Source organism: Lytechinus variegatus, chromosome 11, assembly GCF_018143015.1.
Source record: "Lytechinus variegatus isolate NC3 chromosome 11, Lvar_3.0, whole genome shotgun sequence".
NCBI lineage: Eukaryota > Metazoa > Echinodermata > Echinoidea > Temnopleuroida > Toxopneustidae > Lytechinus > Lytechinus variegatus.
This window is the reverse complement of record NC_054750.1, coordinates 3,826,380-3,840,136: the sequence shown is the minus strand read 5'-3', so window position 1 is coordinate 3,840,136 and position 13,757 is coordinate 3,826,380. Positions and strand designations below refer to the sequence as shown.

At 34.6% G+C, this 13,757-nt stretch overlaps 1 protein-coding gene across 2 annotated transcripts in view; it reads left to right on the top strand.

Moving 5' to 3' along the window:
• LOC121423890 (translation initiation factor eIF-2B subunit gamma-like) overlaps window positions 1-13,231 on the top strand; it is a 43,067-nt gene extending 29,836 nt beyond the window's left edge. Inside the window, exons 10-13 of one of the 2 annotated variants that reach the window (XM_041619419.1) lie at window positions 1,473-1,493; window positions 8,704-8,852; window positions 11,191-11,294; window positions 12,167-13,231. In XM_041619419.1, coding sequence (XP_041475353.1) covers window positions 1,473-1,493; window positions 8,704-8,852; window positions 11,191-11,294; window positions 12,167-12,219 — 327 coding nt within the window. In that variant the 3' untranslated portion in view covers window positions 12,220-13,231. The remainder of the gene's footprint in view (window positions 1-1,472; window positions 1,494-8,703; window positions 8,853-11,190; window positions 11,295-12,166) is intronic. The other variant, XM_041619420.1, reaches the window with a different exon arrangement.
• Window positions 13,232-13,757: the final 526 nt, after the last annotated feature.

The following is a 13,757-nucleotide window of genomic DNA, read 5'->3' as shown; positions in this document are numbered from 1 at the left end:
TAGATCAATGTAATTTCAGGTAACTTTTTTTTTTTTCAATCATTTTGTTAAAACCAGGGTGAAGATATACACATGTTTCAATTTTTTTCATCTGCAAGAGCAGTGCATATTTTAGCTTGCATGCAGCTTGAGCGCCGTGATGATCGAGTGCGCCAAGCATTTTATTACAAAAATTTTTTTGGGGAAAAATACAGATTTTTTAATCACAGAATACAGTTTTTCATTCCAAGAGGTTAGCAGGTCTGCTTCTGATGAAGCCCTGCCTAATACAAACATGAATAGTTACAGGACTGTTTCGGAGTGCAAAGACATTCAAGAAAATCTGTATGGAACAAGAAATTAATGTGGGGGTTTAGTGGTTACGACTCGCGTCTTTCAATCTAAGGGACCTGAGTTAGTTAGAACTTACATGTAGATTATGTTAATGGAGTATCTGCAGTATATAAATGGTCCATATTGTTATCATTGTTGTTGTTATTATTATCAGTAGTAGTAGTAGTACATGTTGTTGTTGTCGTAGTAGTAGTAGTAGTCGCATACATTCGTAATTCCGAAGGTTCGTTATTCCGAAGGTTCGTTATTCTGAAGGTTCGTATTTCCGAAGGTTCATAATTCCGAAGGTTCGTTAGTCCAAAAACGAAGTGAGGTTCGTAATTCCGAAGGTTCGTTAATCCGAAAAAGAAATGAGGTTCGTAATTCCGAAGGTTCGTTAGTCCGAAAACTAAATGATTAACTAACCTTATTTCGTTTTCGGACTAACGAACCTTCAGAACAACAAACCTTATTTTGTTTTCGGATTAACAAACCTTCGGAACAACGAACCTTATTTCTTTTTTGGATTAACGAACCTTCGGAACATTGAACCTTATTTCATTTTCAGATTATTGAACATTCGGAATAACGAACCTTCGGAATAACGCCACAAATGTTCGGATTAACAAACTCTTAAGTTTTCGGATTAACGAACATTGAGGTATAGGCAATTTACGTGTTTCGGAATTACGAACCTTCGGAATAAAGAACCTTTGGAATTACGAAGTGTAAGCAGTAGTAGTACATGTTGTAGTAGTACTTAGTAGTAATAGTAATCCTTTTATGTAATGAATATATGTAGATATAAAAAATAATGCAATTAAAATGTATTACGATTTATTATCTTTTTTTAATGAAAGATTTGAAAACAAATAGCATTCTGCAGGTCTAAAGTGCTCATACCTCCATTTTTTTTAATTCAAAGTAATATTTTTTATGCAGATGGGTTCATCTTCATTTATTGTCTTTTTGTAAGAAAAAAAGATCAAAACATATTTTACTATTTAAAATGCATGTAATGCTTAGTTATCATACATGTAGCAATAATTGCACATAACAAAAATCTCTGTTAGCATTGACAAATTGCCTACCATTACCTCTCTTTTAAGGCTCCGCTTTACTTTCTTTTATTTATTTTTATGTCAATTATTTTTTTCCAGGATCTGAAATCACACTCTTCAGTGAGTTTTTATCTTTTATTTCATCTTATTTTGATTTTTCTTTTCAGTTTACTGTCTGAAAATTTAGCATCTGATTAAATTGCATCTTGATTTCTTCATCCATTGATTGCATTTTGGCATTTTCCAGCATCCACACTCTAACATATATAATCATAGAGAGTATTGCTCCATTTGTCAAGCATGCAGGATAATTAAATCAAAGTTTTCTATCTCTGTTTAGAGACATACATCTACATGTAGCCTATACAGTATACACTCATAGAAAAAGCTTTAAGGTGCAAAACAAGTATTGTTTGCTGTAGCAGAGGGGAAGAATTAGGGTCATTCTACATCTACAAACTTCATACCACTGGCGGATCCAGGGGGCCCAGCCAGCCTGTGCCCACCTTTTGATTATGAAGAACTTTTTTCTTTTTACTTGTCAAATATTTCCTCGGAAAAATGTGCCCCCCCCCCTTGGAAAATCCTGGATCCGCCCCTACTTCATACCCACTAATTAGATTTATGTGCATAGTTATACATCTATTTCATTGCTGCAATGTTTACTGTTCACATAACACACAAATGCAAGTCGTTTTATGAAATAGTGTGTTGTGTAACTTTGTTCTGACTTGGTAGCCTAACTGTAAACAACATCTTATAAACCTTAACCTATTTATTTCATTATATCATCAAATATTTGCAGTATTGTTCATGATAGTGACAGCTGCAACGAAAGCTATTTTTAGAGTATTTCTGCTTGTTTATTTTGTCATCAAACACTTGTCATGGTAATCATGAAATTTACTTCATAAAAAACACAGATTAGTTTTTGGCAACAGAATGTAGCTCAAGAGACGTGTCATAAATCTTGGCAAATGCATGATTATTTATGGTTGTTTTCCAGTTTACCTTGAAGCAAAATGGCTTGTGAAACAACTGAAATCAGCATACTTTTATTTGCATTGTTGAAATTCTTGTTGATTCTGTTTTGTATGATGGCCTGTCAGACCTGAATAAGTGTATCTAAGGAGACACCTTGAAGGTGAAATCATTATTAACTACTTGTTTAAGATGTGTACAGTGTACTTTTTCTGGCAAGGCCATGTAGGCCAGTGGGTACTGTAAATCTACCATTCTTTTTTATGACATATATTACCACATAACTCACACATGGACAGATGCATATAAGGTAAAAGAAATATTCAATCTCAGATACAGCTAAACATGAAAATAGAAAGTAATGATTGGGGTAAATAAGAGCACCTGATAGATATGAGACGAAAAATAAATGCTTAAAAATGTTCCTATTGGGCAGCGCTAGTTTCCACACAGAAACTTCCAAAAAAAATAAAAGTTTAGGTTTTTTAAACAAATTGTCACAAAAATCCATGTAAAGAGTCTACCAGGACCTCCTTTCCAACATTTAATTAAAAATTAAACAAAAAAGATGCTCTCCTTAATGGGAAGTTCAGTTGCAGCACCATTTATATTTTCAAAAATACTTTCTAGCTTTCTAACAACCACCCCCCCAAAAAAAAATGTTTCAGAGAGTTTTTTTTTCCTATCAGAAAGAAAGTTTTGGAATCGATATGAGTCAAAAGGTATTGAAAATTACAAGTTATGAAGAAAATTATGAAAAAATGAGAAAAATTGAAATGTGGTAAACAGTCCCAATAGACATGCTACATTGTTATTTTTTCCATAGTAGGGGTTGTTTCATAAAGCTGTTTGTAAGTTAAGAGCGACTTTAAAAAAACTTGATTTGAAAAAAAAGAGAAAAATTCAACAAGCATAACACTGAAAATTTCATCAAAATCGGATGTAAAATAAGAAAGTTATGGTATTTTAAAGTTTCGCTTATTTTCAACAAAATAGCTTTATGAACGAGTCAGTGACTTCTAAATGAGAGAGTTGATAACATCACTCACTCACTATTTCTTTTGTATTTTATTATATGAAATATGAAATATTTTGATTTTCTTGTCATTGTACATGCCACCATGCAAACCTTCAAACAACATCTTTCTTGTCATTGTCGTGTAAAATGAAGTTTCATTCCTCCCTAACCACGTGGAATTCCATTGTTTTAATATTTTGTGCTTCAGGCAAGGAGGTCCTAATTGTCAAATTCGTAAAAATTGAAATATTGAATAATTCAAACAATAAAAAACAAATGAAATAGTGAGTGAGTGACATCATTGACTCTCATTAGGATGTAACTGGCTCGTTCATATAACTATTTTGTTGAAAATAAGCAAAACTTTAAAATGTCAAAACTTTCTTATTTTACATCCGATTTTGATGAAATTTTCAACATTGTGCTTGTTCTGATTTTTCTCTATTGATTCAAATCAACATTTTTCTGAGGTGGACTTGACCTTTAAGAATGACTGGTGATCCTTTCTTAAATAATCACCAATGAACATTTATTGGTGAATATCATTAACACAACTAAGGATCACCAGTCGTTATTAAAGTCGCTCTTAACTTACGAACAGCTTTATGAAATGACTCTGAGGTTCCCAAACGATGTTATGAATTATTGCATTGGATGACAGTCTGACAGACGGGATCATAACTGAATGAGATTTATGTTCACAAGTTGTGACAAATATATCTCATTCAATTCACAATGGACTGGCATTACAAACATTCCCACTTATGTTTTCCTTTTCATCAAATACCTGAGAGAGTGAGAATCATTAATGATGATTTACATTCAATGCATGCTGACAACAAAATCAGATGAGATGTTTAAAAAATCATCTTGCATTTTGTGAAATACTTTTACCTGTACTTAAGTTCCACCACCATTTTTTTTCTTTATTAAAGCTTCTTATGATTGGGTACCATCACTATTGCAACATTACCCTTTTCTCACAGGCAAAATTTTCCTCAAAGGTAATAGACAGTAGTTGCAGCAAACAATTATTTCAAGAGAAAGTCTTAAAAATCAAGGTTAATTGTCAAAATATTATCATACATCTAGATCTGGTACCGTACATTGATGTAAACTTATCTTTGTAAAATCATTAAATCTAAGCTCAATATCAATATTTCTGATAATACACAGAAAAGCATACACATGTATGTGAGACAGTGTATTGATAGGTTACAATTCGTAATTCCGAAACACGTAAATTACCTATACCTCGATAAAAGGGTTCGTTAATCCAAACATTTGTGGCATTATTCCGAAGGCTCATTATTCCGAAGGTTCGATAATCCGAAAACGAAATAAGGTTCGATGTTCCGAAGGTTTGTTCATCCGAAAACGAAATAAGGTTTGTTGTTTCGAAACTTCGCTAGTCCGAAAACGAAATAAGGATCGTTAATCATTCAGTTTTCGGACTAATGAACCTTCGGAATTACGATTTTTCGGAATAATGAACCTTCGGAATATCCGAACCTTCGGAATAACGAAGCTTCGGAATTACGAATGTATGCGGTATTGATAAATACCCGACATTTGATGTAATTCCGTGCTTATTTTGCTAAATTCTCAGCAATTGTGCATTTTCTTCCAAAGCTATTTGGCACATATTTTTTATTCATACATACATGTACAAACACTTTGGTGGTAATTTCATCGGATTCTGTTTGATTCATTTTGAGATCATTACAGCAACTGGTATTTATTTTTAACCCTGTACTATGGGTGGGGCCAAATGGCAAGTTAACTATAATAGCCCCACCTATAGTCCGGAGTTTATAGCCCACACTCTATTCTCATGGCGTTTTCACAAAGTAGGCTTATTCCCACCTATAGTACAAAATCATTTGGCCCCCGCCGCAAAATAGCAGGGTGAGCCGGGCAAGTGCGGCGTTAAGCATGAGACTTCAGGGTTAAGTGTCTCTGTGAGAACAGAAATCCTGCCAAGGCAAGGATGGGGCTTGATGTTTGGCCTTGGGGCAACGGAGTCTGCGCTGTTGTCCAAACAGAGATGAGCGCTTATGGAGTACTAAATTTAGTGAGAGGAAGGCAAGCATTTTCTTTAATAGCTGCGGTTAGACAGAAAGTTTAGCGGCTTTTAGCCTGTGCAAGAAGAAAAAATATATAAATTAATACAGGGTTCAGTTTATGTGGTTAACAATAGTCCAATTTTAAGAAAAACTTGTGAGAAAAGGGTATATCGGTGCAGCCATGTAAAAGACACTGGAAGATAGAAATATGATTGTGTGCATCGTGTTTAAAGGGATGGTCCAGGCTGGAAATATTTATATTTCAATAAATATAGTAAAATTCACAATGCAAAATGCTGAAAATTTGATCCAAATCAGATAGCAAATGACAAAGTTATTGAATTTTAAAGATTTGCATTATTCTGGGGAAACAGTTCTAGGCATGTCTTTATGAATATTCATTAGATGGGCTGATGTCATATCCCCACTTGTTCTTTTGTATTTTATTACCGGTATATGAAAATTTATTCAACATATTTCTACCAAGGACTGAAACAATTGGATTGACAACTGATTAAGTGCATTAGTTATTTATCGCCTCAACTTATTTCATTAAAATGGAGACACATCATTTACACATGTATGAAAAAATAGTTAAACACTTCAGATTTCATGTAATAAATTATGAAAAAGGAAAGAGGAGATGTGACATCATCAGCCAACCAAATGGATTTCATGATGATGTGCATGTAACTGTTTTCACAAAATATTGATAACATTTAAAATTCAATAACTTTGTCATTTGTTATCTGATTTTGATGGAATTTTCAGCATTTTGCTCTGTGAATTTTACTCTATTTCGATATAAATATTTTCAGCCTGGACCATCCCTTTAATAATATTTATTGATTTCCACTGATGCTTTGAAGTTTCATATATTTTTTATGCTGTTCCTTAAGAGTTGAAAATATTGAATCCATAATCATAACATAGAGTAGAGCATTTTTTTACCGAATATCTATTCAATTCTGTTTTTCGTTATGTGTTGAAAATATCATTGCGTTGCTGTCTTGTTAGTTTCAAATATATATTCAAGTAAGTTTTCATGTTTGCTTTTAAAATCCCACAATCATAATGGCATCATCTCTTGGCTGTGTTTTTTTAATTATAAATTGCAAGACACTGGGAAATTCTAATATCACATTTCATGTACATCTGTGTGTACACCTGGTGCAGGGAGGGGACGGGTCAAGTAACAGGTAACAGATTGTGTTAGGTTAAATTGGTAGCCTGGGTTGAAAATATATCTCGATTTAAACAGTAAAATTCACCAAACAAAATGCTGAAAATTTCATCAAAATCTGGAAGCAACGCAGTTAATGAATTTTAAAGTTTAGCAATATTTTGGGAAAATAGAGCTAATCACGTTGTCATGAATATTCATTACGTGCATTCTAGGTGGACTGATGATATCACATCCCCACTTTCCGTTTTCTTATGTTATTCACACTGTTCATGGAATCATAATTATTGTCATATGTATGTTTGAATGATGTGTCTCCCTTATGGTGGTGATTTTTTTTACCTGATTGCTAAGAAAGCATGAATGCTTGTAAGCAAGCAACCAGAGGACTGATGGCTTAATTTCCTCTCTGAGGCACCTGGTAATAAGGATTTAAATGCCTTATCTCAGGGCACTAGCAAGCAATAGCCCACCAAGTGGGAATCAAACCCGGGACACCAGAATCCGAAACCCCGCTCTACCGACTGAGCTATTGCACATCCTTATGATGAAATAAGTTACAGCATTAAATCTCTGTTGTTCATTCATTTTAACTTAGTTATTTGACAACAAAATTTGAATAAAAATAATACCTGATAAAAGAATATGTTCAAAAACTGTTTCACCAAAATAATGCAAATCTTTTTTTAAATGTCTTAACTTTGTTGTTCCTAGTCCGATTTTGATAACAAAAATTTCAGCGTTGTGTTTGTCTGATTTTTCTTCATCTGTTCAAATCTTATTATTTCAGCCAGGAGTACCTCTTTAATACTAAGTTTTAGAAGACCTCTTGGCATACTGATAGAGTCAATTAATGTGTTTCATAATCCATGCGCCACCAAGCTATATCATGAGAGGCTCGTGGGTTAACCAAATTTTTCTAGGACATACAAAAGAGCATGGACCGTGAATGGATGCCATTGTATGTTCATATTGCCTCTCCTTCCCAAAGCCAAAGGCTTTTTTAAAAAGTCTTCCCATAATGTATTTAGATTATACAAGCCATCCCATTGTTGTCACAAAAGAATCATATGTTTATCATCATTTCCATTGGTGGGAATACAGGCAGCATTTAATGCAATAAAATAGTCAGTGATTTTACCTGGCAGCTATTGTGAGGTGCTAGAATCCTCGCATCTGATTGGCTCTAAGCAAACTAGTTAGTGAAAATCACCGGCAGGATGATTCATGAAACATATGCCTGTGGAGCCTTTCATGAACAGCTTTGTCAGTGATTTTCACCAACAGATGTTATAAGCTACTAAAATCCTTGCATCTGATTGGCTCTAAGCAAACTAGTTAGTGAAAATCACTGGCAGGGTGATTCATGAAACACTCGCATGTTTTAAAGGACAAGTCCACCCCAACAAAAACTTGATTTGAATTAAAAGAGAAAAATCCAACAAACATCTGACTGAAAATTTCATCAAAATCGGATTTAAAATAAGAAAGTTATAACATTTTAAAGTTTTGCTTCATTTCACAAAACAGTTCTATGCACATCTCAGTTGGTATGCAAATGAGGGAACTGATGACATCATTCACTTACTATTTCTTTCGTACTTTATTATATGAAATATTCTAATTCTCTCCCATTGTCCTGTGAAACAAAGTTTTATTTCTCCCTGAACATGTGTAATTACCATTGTTTAACATTTTATGGTTCAATCAAGTTTGTCCTTATTGTCAAATCTGTAAAAATTGAAATGTGGTATAATTCAAACAATAAAAAACAAAAGAAATAGTGAGTGAGCGACATCATTGACTCTCTCATTTGCATGTAACTGACTTGTTCATATAACTATTTTGTTAAAAATAAGCGAAACTTTAAGCTTAAAATGTCATAACTTTCTTATTTTACATCCGATTTTGATGAAAATTTCAGCATTATGCTTGCCTGATTTTTCTCTATTGATTCAAATCAACATTTTTCTGAAGTGGACTTGACCTTTATGTTATTTCATGTATATTAAGCTGTGGCATTGCGGAACACTTCATTACAAAATGTAATACTTATATCCATCTTTTTCTTTTGTTCTTCAGATTGGTAAAGACTGCATGGTGGGGGAGAGGTCAAGCATAGGAGATCAGGTGTCTGTTAAGAGATCTATTATTGGACGGCATTGTACCATCGGAGATAAGGTCAAGATAAACAACTCTGTCATCATGGACCATGTGACCATCAAGGAAGGGTAAGAAGAGAAATAAGAAGGAGATGTCGTTGTTGTTGTTGTCATCATCATCAACACTATCGTCATTTTGTCATAGTAATCATCATCCTTATCATTGACATACATGTAGCTATAGTCATCATCATTGTCATCATAATTGTTATTATCATTGTTATAATCATCACCATCAACATTGTAATCATTGTCATCACCATAATCAGAGTCATTATCTCCATCATCAAAATCATCATTGTTGTCATTATCATCAACATCAATGTCGTTGTCATCATCATCATTATTATAATTACCATCATCACTGCCATCATCATCCTTATCACCACCATCATTATTGTAATCATCACCATAATCACCTTCATCACCCCCCCCCCCACTATTGTTGTCGTCATTATCATCTTCATCATCACATCATCATTATTGTTGCCATTATGATCATCATCATCATCGTCTTCATCATCTTCATAATCCTCCTCATCGTAATCGTTATCATCTTCATCATCATGACCACAACACAACCACCATCAGAATCATCTTCATTGCCATCACCATCCATTTATCATCAACATAATTTTGTATTTCCTGTCCGAATCGTTTTCTATCATTCATTTTAAAAAAAATCCACAAAATGTAAGGTTGGCATTTAAATCATTCACATTCCTTGAACTTCAAGAGTCTAATGTCACTATTATCACTCATCATCTCCTACAGATCTAGGCAGTTTCCTAGAAAATAGAGTTAAGTACCTAAGGGTGTAATTCTCTAGATCTATTTAAAGAAGAATTTCACCCTGACAAAAAGTTTATTATGAAAATAGCAGAAAAGATGATGAAAAATAACGGCAAAGGTTTGAGGAAAACCCATCAACGATTATAAGTTATTACCTGTAGTATATTTTTTTAATTTATATTGTCATATGCGAGCTGTTTCCCCACATATTGTGTGGTGAAAAAATCAATAAAATGTAATTTTCTTTTAAAACAAAATGAAAATAAACTTATTGTAGCTTCAGTATATCAACATACAAATTATTTGGCACTTTCTCCTGAAAGACTTTCTTCCGAGTCATCATTGACCATTACTATTAGGCCTACATGCATATAAAATCACAAATGAAAGCTTAAAATTCTTAATCTTTGATGGATTTCACTCAATTCTCCACCAACTTTTTCATTGTTTATTTTTACGACAAATGTTTCTTCATAGTAATTTTCCCCTTTAAATGATACTCTTTTGAAAAAAATATCCTATTGTTTGAAATAGGCATGAAATGAAATGCTCCAAAAATTTGCTTTGCCCAATTTATCATGGGCCTGGCAGCCGCTGTGCAGCACCAGATCGACAAGGCTCTATCCCTTTAATTGTTGAATGCCAAACAGGGTAGCAGCAACTCCCATCTTTTGACGTCTTTTGGTCTGACTCGGCCGGGTTTGAACTCCCGACCTCCCGGTTTTCAGACGGATACTCTACCAAATGAGCCAACACACCGGTCCATGTGAAAGCTCTCTTTAGCCCATGTAAAAGATCGTAGGAGGAGGATAAAACGACCCGTATAATTTTTGGATCTGGATTCTTTGAAAACCCGGAGCTTGATGGATGATAGATTCTCAATGAAGTTAACCTCCAAGTTCATGTTGAATGTTATAAATGATTGATATACCATAACATAACATAGGTTTAATGCTTTATCCAGATGTTTACGAGTTGGTGCTTGAAGGATAACCATAATGTTAAACGTAATTTCCTCCCAGTGCATCAGTGTTTTTTTTTTTCATTTTAAAATAGTTTGTTTGATAGATTTACAATACCTCACTTTATTCAAATCATTTGATTTCTGTTGTGATTTGATTGTCATATTCTTTATTGTCTTTTACCTCATTCATCGAATATGCAGTTTTGCTTGTCTGAATCCCTGCCCTTTGTCTCTCCTCTCTTTTCCCCAAATTATGTCATTTCACATTTTGTTTTACCCTCAATTTATACTTCTGATATTGTCCCTTTTCTTTCTCTCTTTTATCTTTCTATGTCTCTTTTTTCTGTCAATTGCATTCCATCTTACAATTCCTAGTCTGTTGAAATAACCTGTTTAATACATTGTGTGTACATTCCTAAGCATTACAATGTTACTTGTATTGTTAATTTTATCATGCATACTTATTACCAGGCTTATTTTTTTTTGAGGGGGGAGGACTACTTTTCACCACCTTCCAGCTGTTCTTTGTCATTTGACGAGCATTTTCGATTTATTTACTGTGTTTTTTAATCCTCCATACATCACAGAGCAAAAACTACCTAATGTACAGAATACTCATCCATAACACTGTATATTTTTTGTATATTTCAGGTGTGTTATACAAGGAAGCATCTTGTGCCCTAATGCCCATATTCTCCAGAATGTTGATTTAAAGGACAGCATAGTAGGAACATCCCAGAACGTCGTGGAAGGTGGTACGTATAATATGAATATAGCACAGTTGTACGCCTGTTAGTACCGATGAAGCATGCTCTAGGGTATTTACAAGGTGCTTTGCGTAACATTGTGAATGCATGACATGCCCGCATCGCCACTCATATCACAAATTTAAATCTGTGCATTATTTGTTATATAAAACTGCAGTGGAGTGGAAAATTTGTTATTACCCCGCTAAATGCGTTCGTCCAAACGGGCAAAGATGCCACGTCTGCTCTCTCTTGTGACATGACAACCATATAGCCAGTATGATGTGCACCTGAGTTAGCACATCAACAATGTGACTTTACCCTTGCGATAGTATACCTTCTCATTGTAAGAAGTCTTATTTCACACTGTCGCAGTACTTATAGGCCAGAGCTAAAGTGATGTAATCAAATTGCACTGTGCTGCATCAGAAAATGCTCAGCTGGAAAAATTCAAGTATAAACATGAATATGTAGGAAATTTTATGGGCAATGTACACTGATTAGTACACCAAAGTGTATCTCCCATGGGCATGATCTGACTTAATATGTGGTGATGTTATTTTGAATTAAGGGGATATGCTCAGCTTTGTCTCAGTTTAGGTTCAGCAACTGGTAATGACTCCCAATGTTTCAGTTGAGATGTCAATCACCATCATTCCATGAACTGTAGGTTCATTCGTTTCAAATTGAATTTTTGTGGAAAGAATTTTTCTTCCAGGTCTGTTTCCACTTATCTCCTTCCAGCAGTAGCCATTTCAAAGCTCTTTTCAAAGTATTGCTTACCAAACTATAGATCTCGGCCGCAACTAATAACAAGTTGCTCCTAGTTGGTTTGATTTCCTGATAATGATATATTTTGTCTATTTTTTTTTTCTTGCCAGCATCCTACAATGGAGAAGTGATAGGAGAGGGTGACATGATGATGGAGATTTGATGCATCCCATCGGATCAGGAATATCTATCACAAGGTGGAGCCAGAGAACATGATATGGGGTAGAATGACCATTTCAAAAGAAATGAAACTGCATGATCAGCCTTTGCAAAAAAATATATGCTCCTTGAGAGATTAGGCTACATAACTCTCCCTAGAAGATGTGCTCTCCATCAGAAATCAGAATGCATAACCTCTGTAGGATCACAGCTAGGGAAAGATCAGGCTGCATGATCTGCTCTGGGGGAAATACGCTTTACAAGAGGTTCTGCCGTGTAAGATGTGCTCCTCACAAGAAATCAGGATGCATGATCGGTCTAGGATCACAGCCCAGGAAAAGTCAGGCTGCATGATCTGCCTCTGGAGGAAATTCACTTCTCAAAGAGATTAGGCTACGCTACTGTCCCTAGGAGATGTTATCTAGGAGGAATGAGGCTTCACCATTTGCCTATTTAGGACTTAGTCAGTTTCTTGGAGAGATGAGATCGGGCTGCATGATCTGCCTCTGATGGAAATGCGTTTTCAAGGAGGAATGGTTGTTCTTTTTCAGATGTAACCAGTGTCTTGAGGCTGAATGGTCTATTTCTGTGAATAAATCATGCTTCCTGTGATAAGCCTGTAGCATCGTCTTTCTCTAAAGATGTTCACTCTTGGGTCCTTTTTCACTATCTGCCATACAGTGGAAACTTAACCGAAATACTTGTTTCTGATTGGCTGGAGGACAAAGTTTCCCTGATATTGATTTTTGTGATGATGGGGCCCAAGAGAAATTCTACTTTAAAAAGCTAAATCTTAGATGAGGATGTTTTCCAGAATTTCCTTGACCTTCACATGTTGGAATATGTACCTGATAGATATTTTTGTTTCAATATTAGTTTTCAAATTGCTTTTTAAATTCAAGATCATGAATACATTGGTTTCCCCGCGGATTCAATGCCCAGTCCCTTTCTTATAAATATCATCTCCCGTCAACTGTGCATACAGAAAGTCAAATGCTTAAGACCTAATGGGATCAGTTTAATCATGTCTTTAGTTTTTCATTTATTGTTAAGTTAGGTTTTTTAAATTTCTGTCTATGTATTGCTTAGCAATATCATGTCTTATTCAGGTTCAAATTAAACTACGTATGGAATGTACACTTAAGTTTTAGGCGTTGTTTTCTTCTGTGCAGGTTTATATGTTATTGAGCTTGATTGTTACAACAACCATATCTGACATTGCAAATTAAATCGAGTTAAGATTTTAAGAAATTGTGTATGATCATATTGGTATCAACTTCCGTTGTTGCTATATGCGAGATAACCACTCTACAGCAATTCAGAAGGGAGGAATACCAGGAAATGCATAGGAATCTTGATAATGTCCTAGAATAGGGTTACTATTTTGGGGCGAGCTTAGACTTTGGTATTGTGAGAGGCCTTTTTTCCTTTCATCATTTTAGTCCCCCTCATTTTCTTCCCATCCTTTTTCTTTTTTGTCATGTTTTTTTTTTCGTTTCTATTCTGAAATGAAAAATGATGATTATGGTGAAGGTGGTGGTG